At 42.1% G+C, this 16,889-nt stretch overlaps 1 protein-coding gene across 1 annotated transcript in view; it reads right to left on the reverse strand.

Annotated features, from left to right (window-relative positions):
• The window catches only part of ATP8A2 (ATPase, aminophospholipid transporter, class I, type 8A, member 2), a 727,934-nt gene that overhangs the window by 523,639 nt on the left and 187,406 nt on the right, over positions 1–16,889 (reverse strand). The window contains exons 14-16 of the mRNA XM_006831949.1: positions 12,203–12,291; positions 11,195–11,239; positions 10,759–10,834 (exon numbers count right to left, since the gene is read on the reverse strand). Of these exons, the coding sequence (XP_006832012.1) occupies positions 10,759–10,834; positions 11,195–11,239; positions 12,203–12,291 (210 nt within the window). The remainder of the gene's footprint in view (positions 1–10,758; positions 10,835–11,194; positions 11,240–12,202; positions 12,292–16,889) is intronic.

Raw genomic sequence — 16,889 nt, forward strand, 5'->3', positions numbered from 1 at the left:
TAAGTGTCGTGGAGTCGGTTCCGACCCATAGCGACCCTGAACAGGGTTTCCGAGGCTGTAAATCTTTACGGGAGCAGAAAGCCTCATCTTTCTCCAGCGGAGCAGCTGGTAGTTTCAAACTGCTGACCTTGCGGTTTGCAGCCTGATTCGTAACCACTACGCTACTTAGGAGCCCAAAATAATATACGGAGTTCCTCATATTTTCTTCTAGGACTTTAAAAGATTTATAAGTAAATAATTTGTACATTTAAAACATTTTCATATAAGGCAGGAGTTAGCAAGCAATATCCCAGGGCCTCAATGCAGCCTGCTACCCCCATTTGTACACTCTGTGGGCTAAGATTGTTTCTTTAATTTAAGTGGTTGAAAAAAATAAATAAATAAAAAGAATCATACTATTTCATGACATGTGAAAATAATATGAAATTCAATTTCTATGTCCTTAAATATTTTTGTTGTTAAGTGCCGTTGAGTCGATTCCGACCCATAGTGATCGTGTTTAGGGTTTCCAAGGAACAACTAGTGAGCTTGAACCACTGACTTTACAGTTCAAACTGACTTTGCAGTCTGGTGCATTAACCCATAGTGCAACACCAGAATTCCCTTTAAATATTAAGCATTATTAAAGCACAGCCCACCACTGGTCTCCCAGTTTGTTGAACTGCGGTGGCTTGCGTGTTGCTGTGATTCTGGAAGCTATACCACCAGTATTTTAAATACCAGTAAGGTCACCCATGGTGGACAGGCTTCAGCGGAGCTTCCAGACTAAGACAGACTAGGAAGAAGACGATGCAGGCTACTTCTGAATGGTTAGCCAATGAAAACCGCATGAACAGCAGTAAAACACTGTCTGACATAGTGCCAGAAAACGAGGCATTCGGGTTGGAAGGCACTCAAAATACAATTGGGGAAGAGCTATCTCATCCAAGTAGAGGTGACCTTAATGACATGGAAGGGCTTAAGTTTTGGGGACCCTTCATTTGCTGGTGGGTTACTCAAAATGAGTGCTGCAAACATTCATGACTAATTGAAACATGGAATGTACTAAGTATGAATCTAGGGAAATTGGAAGTCATCAAGAATTAAATGCACTGCATAAAGATCAGTATCCTAAGCATTAGTGAGTGGAAATGGACTTGTGTTGGCCATTGTGAATCAGACAATCATATGGATAACTATGCCCTGAACAACAAGTTCAAGAGGAACGGCATCAAATTCATCTTCAAAAAGATCCATCTTGAAATACCATGCTGTCTGTGATAGGATAATATGCAAATGTCCACAAGGAAGACCAGTTAATGCCACTGTTATTCAAATATATGCACCAACCATTAAAGCCAGTGATGATGAAATTCAAGAATTTTATCAACCTCTTCAGTCTGATCAAGCATACAATCAAGATGCATTGATAATTACTGATGACTGCAATGCAGAAGTTGAAAACAGGGAGGAAGATCTATAGTTGGGAAAATTGGTCTTGGTGTTAGAAATGATATTGTAGATCACATGATAGAATTTTGTCAACCAACGACTTATTCCTTGCAAATACCTTTCTTCAGACAATACATGTGGGCCTCAGCAGATGGAATACACAGTAATGAAACTGACTGTGAGCAGAAATGTTGAAGAACCTCACCATTCACCCACAACAGGGTCAGGGGCAGACTGTGGAAAAAATCATCAATTGTTCATCAGCAAGTTCAGACTGATATGGAAGAAAATTAAAATCAAGTCCATGAGAGCCAGGATATCTATGACCTTGAATATATCCCACCTGAATTTAGAGACCATCTCAAGAACAGATTTGATGTGTTAGACACTAAAGACCAAAGACAAGAAGAGTTGTGGGATGACATCAAGAACATCCTACAGAAAGAAAGCAAAAGGCCATTAAAAAGAAAGAAAAGACCAAAATGGATGTCAGAAGAGACTCTGAAACTTGCTCTTGAGCATAGAGAAGCTAAAGCAAATAAATGGAAGAAATGAGGAAATAGAAGAGCTGGAAGAAATTCTCAAAAGGCAGCTCGAGAAGACAAAGTCAAGTATTATAAGGAAACGTACAAAGACCAAGAGCTAGAAAACCAAAAGGGAAGAAAAGAACACGCTCAGCCTTCCTCAAGCTGAACGAACTAAAGAAAACATTCAAATCTCAACGTGTGATACTAAAGGATTCTATGGGCAAAATAGGAGTGCAGTGGTCCTGTAGGCTAAGCACTGGACTTCAAACCACAAAGGCAGTGGTTTGAGCCCACTAGCCACTCTGCAAGAGAAAGATGAGACCGTCTGCCCCCACAAAGATTTACAGCCTCGGAAACTTTATATAGGGTAAGGAGCTCTAGTATCGTAGTGATTACGAATCGGGCTGTGAGCCTCAAGGTCAGCAATTTGAAACTACCAGCTGCTCCATGAGAGAAAGATGAGGCTTTCTGCTCCTATAAAGATTTACAGCTTCGGAAACCCTGTACAGGGTCGCTATAAGTTGGAACCAAGTCCACGGCACATGAGTTGGAAGGACTCCACAGCACTTAACAACAACAACAATGGGCAAAATATTGAGTGTTGCTAAAAGCATCAAAAGATGATGGAAGGAATGCACAAAGTCACTGTACCAAAAGAATTGATTGATACTCAACCATTTATTTCAAGAGGTAGCATATGAACAAGAAACAAAGGTATTAAAGGAAGAAGTCCAAGGTGCAGTAAAGGTATTGGAAAATAAACAAGGCTCCAGGAACTGACGAAATATTTTTTGAAATGTTTCAATAAACTCATGCACCTCTGGAGACCCTCACTCATCTATCATGATAAGAAATTTGGAAGAAAGCTACCTGACCACCCAATTCCAAAGAGAGGTGCCCCAACAGAATACAGAAATCAAAACACAAATTATTAATATCCCATGTAAATTAAATTTTGCTGAAGATAATTCAAAAATGGTTGCAATAGTACGTCAACAGAAAACTGACAGAAATTCACATCAGATTCAGAAGATGATGTGGATCTAGGAATACCGTTTCTGACAACGTATGGATCTTGGCTGAAAGCAGAGAATACCAAAAAAAATAAAAAATGCTTACCTGTGCTTTACTGACTCTGCAAAGGCATTTGACTGTGTAGATTATAACAAACTATGGACAGCATTGTGAAGAATGGCTATTCCAGAACTCTGAACTGTGCTCAGTAGAAACCTAGACATAGGCCAAGAAGCAGCTGTTGACAAAGAACAAGGGGTTGTATCCTCCAATTTGTATGCTGAGCAAATCATGGAAGAGGTGGATTATATGGCAAAGAACATGGCATCACAACTGGAGGAAGGCTCATAACAACCTACAATATGCAGGTGACACAACCTTGCTTGCTGCAAGAGAAGAGGACTTGAAACGCTTTCTGATGTAGAACAACTATAGCTTCCAGTACGAATTGCACTTCAAGGTAACGACAATGAAAATCCACGCACCTGGACCAATAGATGAAATCATGACAAATGAAGAAAGATGGAAGTTATCAAAGACTTCATTTTGCTCAGATTCACAATCAGCACTCATGGAAGCAGCAGTCACAAAATCAAAGGATGGTATTGCATCTGAGCCACAAGACACTTAGTTTTCAAAAGCAAAGATGTCCATTTGAGGACTAAAGTGCGCATGACTGAAGCCATGGTATTTTTAATCGTCTCGTATGCAACATAGCTGAAACAATGAATAGTGACAGCTGGACAATGAATAAGGAGGACTGCAGAAAACTCGATGCATGTGAATTGTGGTGTTGGAAAAAGGTATTAAAAGCACCATGAATTGCCAGAAGAACAAACAAATCTGTCTTGGAAGAAGTACAGTCAGAATGCTTTGAAGAAGCCAGGATGGAGAAACTTCCGTTCTTGGTTTTTCGTTTGGACATGTTGTCAGGAGGAATTGATTCCTGGAAAAGGACATCATGCTTGGAAAAGTGGAGGGTCAGTGAAAAAGATGAAGACCCCCAACGAGATGAATTGACCCAGTGGCGACAGCAGCAGGTTCAAACCTAACAACTGTGAGACTGGCCGAGGACCCGGCACCTGGCAGTGTTTTGTTCTGTTGTGCACAGAGCTGGAACTAACTCAAGTGCACCTAACAAGAACACAGCATAGCCATGCTCACTTGTTGACAAGCTGTCTACAGCTGATGAAAGTCAACAGATTCCAGGATGAACTACAACTCAACATACTAAAACAAAAATGCTCACAAGTGCACCAATAAACATCATCATAAATGGAGACAAGACAGAACTTGCTAAGGAATGCATTGTACTTAGATCCATAATCAATGTCCTTGGGCACCAAACAACATACTGCATTGGGCCACTCTGCTATAGAAGACCTCTTTAAAGTGTTTTTATAAACACAGTAGTCACTCTGATGACAAAGGTGCATTTGACTGAAGCCATGGTATTTTCAGTTGCTTCATATGTATGTCAAAGCTGGACAATGACAATGTCAAAGCTATGGACAAAGAAAAACTGATGTCTTTGAATTACAGTGAAGAATATCGAATATACCATCGACTGCCAAAAGAACAAACCAACCTTTCTTGGACGAAGAAGTACAGCAAGAATGTTCCTTAAAACCAAGGATAGTGAGGTTTTGTCTCACATACTATCAGAAGAAACAAATCCCTGGAGAAGGATTTTATATTTTGTAAAGTAGAGGGTACGTGAAAAAGAGGAAAACTCTCACCAAGATGGACCAACACAGCGACTACACAGTGGTGTCAAACGTAACAAGTTTTGAGGTGAGGATGCTGCAGGTCCAGGCAGTGTTTCCTTCTGTTGCGTAGAGGGTCCCTAAGAGTCAGAACCAACTTGATAGCAACAACATAACTGTTTTCATACAACAGTTGTTGTTGTTGTGTGCCGTGGAGTCGGTTCCGACTCACAGCAACCCTGTACAGGGTTTCCAAGGCTGTAAATCTTTACAGGAGCAGACAGCCTCATCTTTCTCCCGCAGAACAGCTGGTAGTTTCAAACTGTTGACCTTGCGGTTCACAGCCTGATCCGTAACCACCACGCTACCAGAGCTCCTTACAACAGTACTAGAGTTGAATTGTTGCAACAGAGAACATTGTTGTTGTTCCGACTCACAGCTGATTCTGACTCACAGCAACCCTGTATAGGGTTTCCGAGCAGTGGCTGGTGAGCTTGAACTGCCGACCCTGAAGTTCAAATCAACCTTAAGGGCTGTGAGTTCAAGCTCACTTGAACCAACTTGACAACAACAACAATAATGTAACTGTTTTCAGAGTTGAATTGTTGCAACAGAAAACATATGACCCTCAAACTCTAAAACATTAATTTGTTGTTGTTGTTATGTGCCATGGAGTCGGTTCCGACTCACAGCGACCCTGTACAGGGTTTCCGAGGCTGTAAATCTTTACGGGAGCAGAAAGCCTCTTCTGGAACAGCTGGTAGTTTCCAAATGCTGACTGTGAGATGAACAGCCCGATACGTAACCACTACGCTACCAGACAGAGCTCCTTGAAACATTAATGACCTGGTCCCTTATAGAAACTGTTTGTCAAATCATTTGTAAGGTATAAAAAGTAACCTAACTATCCCGCACCCAAATATTTATCTAGTTGTCCTGTATGAAAGAGTGCATGCATTTCCCCTGACTTTAAATACAACCCTCCCTCCCTTCTAGCTACTCTTGGGTGAGTGGACACTAGCGGTCCTTCCGGGCTCTGTCCTGGTCTTGTCTCTCTGCTCTCCTGCCAGAGACCTTGCCCTCTCCCACAGTTTCTACCATCATCCATGGCCACGGGCTCCCAAATGAGATCTCCTACACTTTTCCAAGTTCCAAACTCATATCCAACTATAAGCAAGATCTCTTCTCTTTAGCTTCTTACCCACACCACAAATGGAACATGTCAGAAGTTGAATTTGGGTCACTCCTGCCAACACCTTGCCTGATCTCCCTCCCTGCACTCTATAGCTCAAGAAAAAGCACCAGCAGCCTCCCAATTGATCAGCCAGGATCGGGGGCATCATCCCTGAATAGACACTTAAATCATAACCCTTCAATGCCCCATGCCTCAATCAGCAATTTTTATATAGTCTACCTTCTGAAAGGCTCCTAAATGCTCCCATTCCCTCCCATCGCAAGTTGTTGTTGTTAAGTGCTATCGTGTCAGTTCCGATGCACGGCAACCCTGTATAGAGTTTCTGAAGAGCAGCAGGTAGATTTGAACCGCCGATCTTGTGGTTCTCAGTCCAGTGATGATCCCACAGCCAGTACTATCACCTTATTGCAACACAATACAATCTCAGTGTTCCACTGATCCAACAGTTATTAATGAGGGCCTATGATGTCCGGTAGATCTGGGCTGAAAGCAGAGAATACCAGAAAGATGTTTACCCTGTGCTTTATTGACTACGCAAAGGCTTTCGATTGTGTGGATCAAAACAAGCTATGGACAACATTGCAAAGTATGAGTATTCTGGAATACTTAATTGTGCTCATGAGGAATCTGTACATGGACCAAGAGACAGTTATTTGAACAGAACATGGAAACATGAATGGTTTAAAATTAAGAAAGGTGTGCAACAAGGTTGTATTCTTTCACCATACTTATTCAACCTGTATGCTGAGCAAATAATTCAAGAAGCTGGGTTATATGAAGAAAAACATGGCATTAACAACCTGAGATATGCAGATGATACAACCTTGCTTGCTGAAAGTGAAGAGGGCTTAAAACATTTACGGATGAAGATCAAAGAGCACAGCCTTCAGTATGGATTACATCTCAATGTAAAGAAAACAAAAACCCTCACCACTGGACCAATAAACAACATTCTTATCAATGGAGAAAAGATTGAAGTTGTTAAGGACTTCATTCTTCTTGGATCAACTATCAACACTCATGGAAGCAGCAGTCAAGAAATCAAACGACGTATTGCATTAGGCAATTCTGCTGCATAAGACCTTTTGAAAGTGTTGAAGAGCCAACATGTCAGCTTGAGGACTAAGGTACACCTGACCCAAGCCATGGTTATTTTCAATAACATCAGATGCATGTGAAAGCTGGATAGTGAATAAGGAAGACCATAGAAGAATTGATGCATTTAAGTTATGGTGTTGGAGGAGAATATTGAAAGTGCCATGGGCTGCCAAAAGAACCAACAGATCCGTGTTACAAGAAGTGCCGCCAGAGCGCCCCCTGGAGGCCAGGATAGCCAAACTTCATCTCTCATACTTTGGACATACTGTCAGGAGGGACCAGTCACTGGAGAAGGATATCATGTTTAGTAAGATGGAGGGTCAGAGAAAAAGAGGAAGACCCAACACACAGAGGGCCGTCATGAATTTAAAATGATCGATAGCAACTGGTGTTTTTAGGTGCTTGCTGTGCATAAGGTCGATATGGGTCGTAACCAACTCGATGGCACCTAACAACAACATCAATAATGTATATTTGGAGTCTTGGTGTGGCACTGTGGGTTAATGCGCCACACTGCAAAACCGTTAGAACTGCAAAGTCGGCAGTTCAAGCTCACGAGCTGCTCCTCGGAAACTCTATACAGGGTAGCTATGGGTTGGAATCGACTTGATGGCACTTAACAACAACAATGTGTATTTTTATTATAAGTTATAACGTTTAATCTATAAAATTGCTATGTCTTTCTCGATGAATATTTTTAATGTAGTTCACGAACTTGAAAGAGTAGAAAATGTACATTCTAAAATTCTTTGCCATGCCAATTGCAATTTTAGAGTATACAACCAACAATTAAAGCCACTGAGCTGATTTTGACCCAGAGCTACCCTGTAGGACAGAGTACATTGCTCCACACGGTTTCTGAGGCGGTAAAACCTTTAAACGCAAGCTGACAGCTGGGGGTGGCTACCTCTTTCACGCCCAGAGTGGCTGGTGGGTTCAAAGTGCCAACATTTCAGTAACAGCCAACATTTAACCTACTCTGACATCAGAGCTCTTCATACAAACAAGATACAAGTGATTTATTTTTGAAGATTCAAACCCAAGAGTCCTAGGCCTAATAATCAAACTAAAATAAAGCTGTGTCTTCTTTGGCAAATCTTGGAAAATTCCAAAAAGCAGGAAATCATTAGTTAGCAGTGTTATCAAGGGACCATATGAATAGTTTCTTGAAATTTTCCATACATTGAATCTCTCACTAAGGGCCAAATTTCACCTTGGCTATCAGCCCATAAAGCTTAAAACTAAGGGACCAAGTAAATTAAAAATGATGACTCGGGACAAGAGAAACTTCTGTTAACAGATGGAAGTGCTCTCTGGGGAGAAAGAAGGGATTTTCTATTGTTCCAATGCTTTCGTTTTAGCCAATAGTCCTCAGACAATTTCAACAAGAATGTAGGGCATCTGCAGCTTAGAAGACAAAATGGTTCTACCCTGGCAACCCCTACATCCATGTATTGTAAAGTGACCGAGTGATCGTGGTGGTGGTGGTGGTTATGTGCCGTGGAGTCGGTTCTGACTCACAGTGACCTTGTATGGGGTTTCTGAGGCTGTAAATCTTTACGGGAGCAGAACGCTTTATCTTTCTCCTGCAGAACCGCTGGTAGTTTCGAACTGCTGACCTTGAGGTTAGCAGCCCGATTGGTAACCACTACGCTACCAGGGATCCATGAGTTATCCTAAGAGTTTAAAAACAGTTTGCTAAAAAAAAAGATTCATAGATATAAAATGCACATTGCATAAAAGAAAGGAACGGAAAAATGGGTGGAAAGAAAGGCGTAAAGTCCCATATCTTGGGAGAGAACTAGGAAGCTGGTCTTTCTTAAATGGAGAAATGCAAGCTCTATGGAGTGGTACTAGAGCATAAGCACTAGACCACAAGGTCGGTTTGAACCACAAGATCAGCGGTTCAAATTCAACAGCAGTTCCTCAGAAACCCTATACAGGGTCACTATGAGTTGGAACTGACTCGACAGCATTTAACAACAGCAATGAAATCTGATCAGGGAAGGATGAAGGACTGTTCTCCCGATTACCTAAAGATAAGTCTCAGACATCCTCTAAGAAATAGAACACTACAAGCAATGAATTCTCTAGCCTTCAATAAAGTAAAACATTCTGCATATCTGTAAAACTACAAAGTCTGACAACTTTGACTTCAGGAGCAACTGAAATTTTTTAACTAACACAAAATGATCAGCTCTGGGATTATCTTGCTCTAAGTATTAGAAATTGTCCTATAAAATTGAAGATGATGAAAGCGTTCTTAATCTTCAGAAAACCACAAAATAAAAGCAACGTGTGTTGGCTACACTGAATTCAATCACACATCTCCCCAAAGAAAAAAGCTGGAGTCCACATTTCTCATTATTTACAGTGCGTGGAGTTAGATGCGACTTGTCAAAAGGTTTAATTAATACAGTAACCAAATGAAGACTATCTGGAAGGCTTAAAGGACCCAGGAGAATTGAAAAACTATGAAAGCATAATAATTAAGGAGGCCTTTAATACAAAGTAGAAAATAAATTTCACAAACAGTGGCCTCATTATGCCTTTAATGATCCCTGAGTATTCAGATTTTTAAATACCCCAAAAAGTCTCTCATCTTTTTCATCCAGGTTCAGGATAATCTCCCCAAGTTAAGACTTCCTTTCTATATGGGCAGAACCTGTCCCTACTCTCACTGGCTTCGTCACTGTAATATAGGAAAATTGGGTTCACGATAGATGAATCTACAAACTCAGTAATGCCAAAAATGTCAGCAGCTGGTGTGACTCTGTATGATCAGCACTGGACAACTAGCCACAAAGTTAGCAGTTCAAACCTATCAGCAGCTCCTTGGAAACCCTATAGAGGGTCGCTGTGTGTTGGAATCAACTCAGTGGTCCTTAACCACCACCTTCTCCACAACTACTCAAAGATAAACAAGACAAAGAACGGCCTTGCCCTGGAGCTGAGCCCTGGATTCAAATGCCCAGCCTCATGAACGGTGAGAAAGCACGTTTCTGTTCGTTAAAGCTACCTGAAAGCTACCTGCTTGAGGCGTGTTGTTATGACAACACTGAAGACTGTTATGAAGACAAGTATCCTAGTCAAAGAATGTTACAATTTCTTTTCAAAACACATATAAACTTAGATTCATAATGGCAAAGAAACAGTACTAGGAGATGCTTCCAGAGCAACTCAACTCACTTTGACCTCAGTGTGAGGGTTACATGTGCTTGTTGGAGTCAGTTCTGACACCTAGCGGCTCTGTATAGGGTTTCCGAGGAGCGGCTGGTGAGCTTGAAATGCCAACTTTGCAGTTCAAACTGACTTTGCAGTGGCGTGGTGGTGATAGTGTACCATGGAGTCGGTTCTGACTCATAGTGACCCTGCACAGGGTTTCCAATGCTGTAAATCTTTACAGGAGCAGGTAGTTTCAAACTGCCAACCTTGAGGTTAGCAGCCCGACTGGTTAACCACTACGCTACCAGAGCTCCTTGACTTTGCAGTAGAAAGGCTAAATCGCTTGGCCAAGCCTTACCTAGATGATAGCTGTATATCGGAGACTCAGAACCCAAGTCAATGTAACTGGATTCTTAACGACAACAACGTCACTACCTACTTTAATTGTTGTACCCTAATTTAAGCATAGCATTTCCACAACGCATGCGCTTCATTCAGATCACTTCCCAGAAGACTACACAACCATAAAATCGAGGGTGCATCTCTGCCGCAGGGTCCCAAACGGCACTTTCAAGCTATCGCCAGTATCTGTAGATCAATAACCAGAGAATGCTCCACTTACATGGTGATCCTCAATGTTCTTCAACAGCCTGGGGTCATTGAAGTCACATGAGTCACTAGTGGGAGGAGGCAGTCGGCTGGAAGAGACCACAGGAATACACATATTCAGTGCAAAATGGCCTGTTAAGGCAACTGAAACCTTGAAAGAGCTTGTCTTCCAGAAAATTGCTGTTAAGTGCTGTTGGTTCCGACTCATAGCGGCCCTGGATAGGGTTTCAGAAATCAGTATTTTAAAGAGTCCCCAAAGTTGACACTGACAAGCTCTGACAAACAGGAAATGAGTAGGAAGCATGAAGCCAGGGGAGGGCGGGCTAGCTTCTTAACAGTGTTGTAGTTATTACTGGGTTTTGTAAAACATGTTCATGCTTAAATACTATATGGAAACATCCCAAAGTCTTTTTCAATGAAAGCATCAGTCAGTGCAAGAATCAACTCACCAGAAATCCTCTGAAGATGGTTCCCTGGTCAATTCTGGGAAATGGCTGCCCAAAAGAAGGAAAACACAGTGGCCATAAACTGGCATCAAATGGCAGGCAGTAATATGCAAACAATACAACACACGCCTACTGGCATAGAGCCAATTCAGACTCGCTAAACCCCAAGTGCTACAGAGCAGAACTGTTCCTTCTACAAGGCTGTCTATCATCTTCATAGTCGTAGATCACCAGGCCTTTCTTCAGCACACACACCACTGGGAGGTGTGAGCCACCAACCGTTTACAAGATGCTCATAATTACTAAATATACAAATAGTCACTAACTTATTTTGTGGCGCTGTGGGTTAATTCACTGGACAGCAAAGTCATTTGAACTGCAAGGTTGGCGGTTCAAGCACTCCAGTCACTTCGCAGAAACCCTATACAGGGACACCATGAGCCGGAAACAACGTGACAGCACTTCACAACAACAAATTCATAAACTAACTTATTTAAACACGCTGTTGTTGTTGTAAAGTACTGTCCAGTGGGTTCTGAGAGCAGCTGGTGGGCTTGAACCATCAACCTTATGATTAGCAGTCAAGTGCTTATTCTACAGCATCACACCCGGGCTCAAAAGCTTACTTATTTTATTCCCTAGGATTTCTAAGTTAATCTTGGAAAACTTTTTTTTTTTTCACTTCTTCACAGTTTCATTTGAAACGCATTACAGTTCAGGCACAGACATTCAGTAATCATTACAAATGTAAATACCTTATAAAGAGCCTTTCAAAATGTGAAAAAGTCAAGGTATTCATTGTTGTTAAGTGCCATCTAGTCAGTTCTGACTCATAGAGACCCTGTATAGGGTTTCTGAGGAGTGGCTGGTGAGTCTGAACTGCTGACCTTGTGACTAGCAGTCTAGTGCTTTTCCTACAGCGCCATACCAGGACTACCAAATGGCTAAAATGAAGCTCGTTTTGTTAGATGGATGCAAATAAGCATTTCCGTAAGCAATAAAGGCCCTCACCCATAGGTCACTCCTGCGATGCTGCACTTCTTGAAGTTCATGATGTTGCACGTAAGCGTTCCTGTTTTGTCAGAAAATAAGTATTTCACCTAAACCGAAGAAAAGAGGAAACATACGTCAAGAACACAACACAATGCAAAGACCAGTGGGCAAGTTCTTCCCTCCTGTGAGTGCCAAAGCTATAGGGCAAATTTCCTTAAGAAAACCAATAAAAACATACACATTGTTGTCGTTAAGTGCCATTAAGGTGAGTTGGTTCCAACTCATAGCTACCCTGTAATAGGGCTTCTGAGGACAGACTGGTGAGCTTGAACTGCCAATCTTGCAGTTCAAACTGACTTTTCAGTCCAGCGCATTAACCCAGGACTCCCTCAGAAACCCTATACAGGGTCGCTATGAGTCAGAACTAACTTGATAGCACTTTAACAATAGTACCTGTATCTCTGTATCGCTATAGATCTCTATATCTATATCGCTATATGCATGTATATATTTAAGGAGCTCTGGTGGCGTAGTGGTTACAAATCAGACTGCTAACCTCAAGGTCAGCAGTTTGAAACTACCAGCAGTTCTGTGGGAAAAAGATGAGGCTTTCTGCTCCTGTAAAGATTTACAGCCTCGGAAACCCTATGCAGAGTCACTATGAGTTGGAACCGACTCCACTGCATATCACCACCACCATATATATTTCAGGACTTAAACCACTTGTAAGTTTTTTTTCCATACCCAATTCTAGAGTCAAATTACGTGGAAATGAACCAAGAAAGCATCAGTACTAACCATGGCCCCATTTTAGATTCACACACAAAGTAACGAGTCCTACCAGGAAGCATCTCAAAAAGCTGCACATTTATCTCCAAGATATTCCGAGGTCTTTAACAGTATTCTGCACACTATGGCATGGTAAGAAGGTAAAACTTAGGCAACTCTCAAAAAATTTTAACTCTCTGCTCCAAAAATGGATTAAGAAGGTAGATCGTCAGATGGAAGGACCTTGGTAGCACAGTGGGATGTCCCGCGGGCTGCTAACTGTTAAGGTCAACAGTTTGAATCTACCAGCTGCTCTGAGCAAGAATGATGAGGCATTCTGCTCCCATAAAGCTTTACAACCTCGGAAACCTTGCAAAAGATCGCTAGGAGTTGGAACTGACTCATCGGCACACCACCACCACCACCACCACCTTCAGATGGTACAGAGCAAAGCTTGAAGCTTCCCAATCACTATCACAGTTAAGGTGCGCGTGCAGACGACTTGTATGTACTGTAGATTACGTTGCTTTACAAGTTACAACATTTTACAGATGTATGACACAAAGCTTCCAATACAGAAAGGTGCAAAGAGGAAGTACTAAGGCAGATCAAGCAGGAACCCATCCCGGCAGCTTATTAACTGAAAGCAAAAGAAAGGTGTGAGGAGAAGCAGCTGAACAAAAGCAAGCAGCGAAGTCACAATGGTTGGGCAGCTGGCAGCTGGCCTGATGCGGCGCAGCCACCTCGAACTTCCCGCTAGTAGCACTTGATCGAGGCCGGTGGCGGGCGATGAGAAATGTGGGAATCCTCCCTTGTGTCCCACGCCTCCTGACGATCAGCAGCATGGCTAGTGTCTACCTCAGGGATAGGACCATCCTGCAGCTAGAGGTATGTGGGCTCCACCTCATCAGGCCAGCAGAATGAGTAGCGCTGGATGGGTGGTCTGCCTCTGGTCACCTCGGGGACTGCAGGAACTCCTTCCAAACTCAGCAACCCTATCTCCACCTGCTATGTGAACGGGGAGACTGACCATGGCTACCGTCTGAGCCAGCACAGACTACATATGGGTCTGGAGCCCTGACACCTGACAACCGCTGTGGTTGTTAGGTGCCATCAAGTCGATACCGACTCAGAGCGACCTTATGCACAGCAGAATGAAACACTGCCCGGTCCTGGGCCAACCTCACAATTGTTGGCACGCTTGAGTCCATCGATGCTGCCACTTGGCCAATCCATCTCTCTGGATGTTTTCCTTTTTTTTCTCTGACCCTCCACCTTACCAAACATGATATCCTTTTCCAGTGACTGGTCCCTCCTGACACTATGTCCAAAGTATGAGAGATGAAGTTTGGCCATCCTGGCCTCCAAGGAGCACTCTGGCTGCCCACGTGTCTTACTAGCCACCCTGCACTCCCTGCCCTTACTTATTCCCCAACCCCATGAGCTCCTGGACAGGCAGAAGGTGACAGCCCAGACCAGATGCTCTGCCCACCACAGTTTTTTCTACTTTGAATCTTTTCTTTCTTTTTTTGTGTTTTTCACGCTTTCTTTCTCTGCTTTTTTATTTTTCTTTCTTTTCTTTTTTCCCCTCTTCTCCTTGTTCTTTTTTGTTCCCTCCTCTTGATTTTTGTCTTTACGATTCACTTTTCTTCTTCCCCTTCCATAGTGTTGTTTCTTGTGGGTTCTTCAGACTTTCTTCTTGTGTTCTCTCTCTCTCAGTTTTCTCTTATCTTGTTTCTATTTTCCTTTCCATTTGTTTTAGTTATTGAATTCTTTTTCCTTTATTATTTCCTTTTCCTGCTGTTATATCTGGTTTTTGTGTTTTGTTTGTTTTTCTTGTGTCTTCCCCTACCAAAGCCCCACCTACAAGGGAACAAAGCAAGCATGCCCATATGACCCAGACAGCTCAGACACACCCATACCTCCTGCAGCCCCACCCACTGACCGAGGGCCCGTATAACTACACCTGTAACACCTGGTCAGTGAGCTAGACAGCAGTCAAACTCACCCTGAACTGTCTGCGAACACACGTCCATTCTCTGACACACCTCCAAGACACGGGTGATGAATGGCAAAGACCATACCAACATTTATTGCTGTTCTTGTTTAGTGCCGTAGAGATGGTTTGGACTCCGAGCAGCCTCATACAGAGTTTCTGAGGATTTAAATCTGTGTGGAAGTAGCAAGCCTCATCTTTCTCCTATAAAGCAGCTGGTGGGCTCAAACTTCTGGCCTTATGGTTCACAGTCCAGTGCTTATCTGATGAAGCCACCATGCTTCCTATCAACATACTGTTGTTGTTAGATGCCATCAAGTCAGTACCGACTCATAGAGACCCTATACACAACAGAACAAAACAATGCCTGATCCTGGGCCAACCTCACAATTCAACTGTTGCCACGCTTGAGCCCACTGATGCTGCCACTTTGCCAATCCATCTCACTGGGTGTCTTTCTCTTTTTCTCTGGCCCTCTACCTTACCAAACATGATATCCTTCTCCAGAGACTGGTCCCTCTTGACAATATGTCCGAAGTATGAGAGACTAAGTCTGGCCATCCTGGCCTCCAGGGGGCGCTCTTGCTACACTTCTTCCATATAACCATATGTGTTTTTTTTTGGTTTTAGGTGCTGTCGAGTCAGTTCTGACTCATAGCGACCCAGTAGAGGGTTTCTGAGGCTATAAATCTTTATGAGAGCAGAAAGCCTCATCTTTCTCCCGTGGTAGTTTTGAACTGCTGACCTTAAGGTTCGCAGCCCAATTCATAACCAATACGCTTCCAGAGCTCCTTATATAACCATATAGTCATCAATTAAATACAAATACAACATCACCATAAAGTATCAATGACAGCAGACAATCTCAGTTTGCATGAACAAACAAGATAGGGCTCAAACAAGTGGTCAAAGTACTGAACCAGAAAATGTTTCCAGGAAGAAATGGTATTGAAACTGATAAGGAATTTGAATGAATGGTATTTAGGAACCTTCATGAAATTGAGAGAAAATCAAGAAAGCTCAAGATGAAATCTAGAAAAACACAGCAAAAACCTTAGAAGAATTCAGAAAGTCACTATAAGCACAAACTGACAAAATCAATGAAAGATTAGAAACCATATAAAAACAGCAAATAGAAATCCAGAAGATGAATATGAAGATTTCAGAAATTGTTACTATATGGAAAGGGCAAAAGGCAGAACTGAGCCAATGGAAGGCCCGATGACAGATCTCTAGGTGCTGATTGGCTAGAGGAACGGTCAGAAAAAAAGAATGAAAAAGTTCAAAGAAAACCTAAGGATTATATGGTTTAACTTACATGTGATAAGAATTCCAGGGTAGGAAGAGAAAAAAGCAAAACACACACACCATAGAGAAAATTGTTGGAGGCAAACTCTAATATTATGAAACATAAGGAGATAGCATTCATGAAGATGAACCCCAAAGAGTGTAGACCCCAAAAGAAAATCACCAAGATATAATATAATCAAACTTTAAAAACCAAAGACAAATTTTAAAAAAGTCCTGAAAGTGGCTCCGGAAAAAGGCAAAGTTATCTAACAAAGGAGAACCAATAAGACAGAGCTCTTAATTTTTCAGGAGAAACAATGAAAGCAAGAAGGCAATGGGATAAGATCTATGCATATAACTGCCTATCAAGAATCATATAAGCAATGAAATTGTCCCTTAAATATGACAGTAAGATAAAGATATTTCTAGGCAAACTGAAATTAGAGGAATTTCTGAAACCCACACTAATTTTTCAAGAAATACTGAAGGGAGTTCTTTAAACAGAGCAACTGAACGAACATCTAGGACAATAACAACTGGACAGAGAAACATCCAAAGTAAAACACACCTGCTAAATTGGAACTATGGAACCAGAGATAGCAATTGGTAATGAAGCTAGTTTAAAATGAGGGACTAGTGTAGCTATAGAAC

This window comes from Chrysochloris asiatica, unplaced genomic scaffold, assembly GCF_000296735.1.
Source record: "Chrysochloris asiatica unplaced genomic scaffold, ChrAsi1.0 scaffold00005, whole genome shotgun sequence".
NCBI classification, from domain to species: Eukaryota; Metazoa; Chordata; class Mammalia; order Afrosoricida; family Chrysochloridae; genus Chrysochloris; species Chrysochloris asiatica.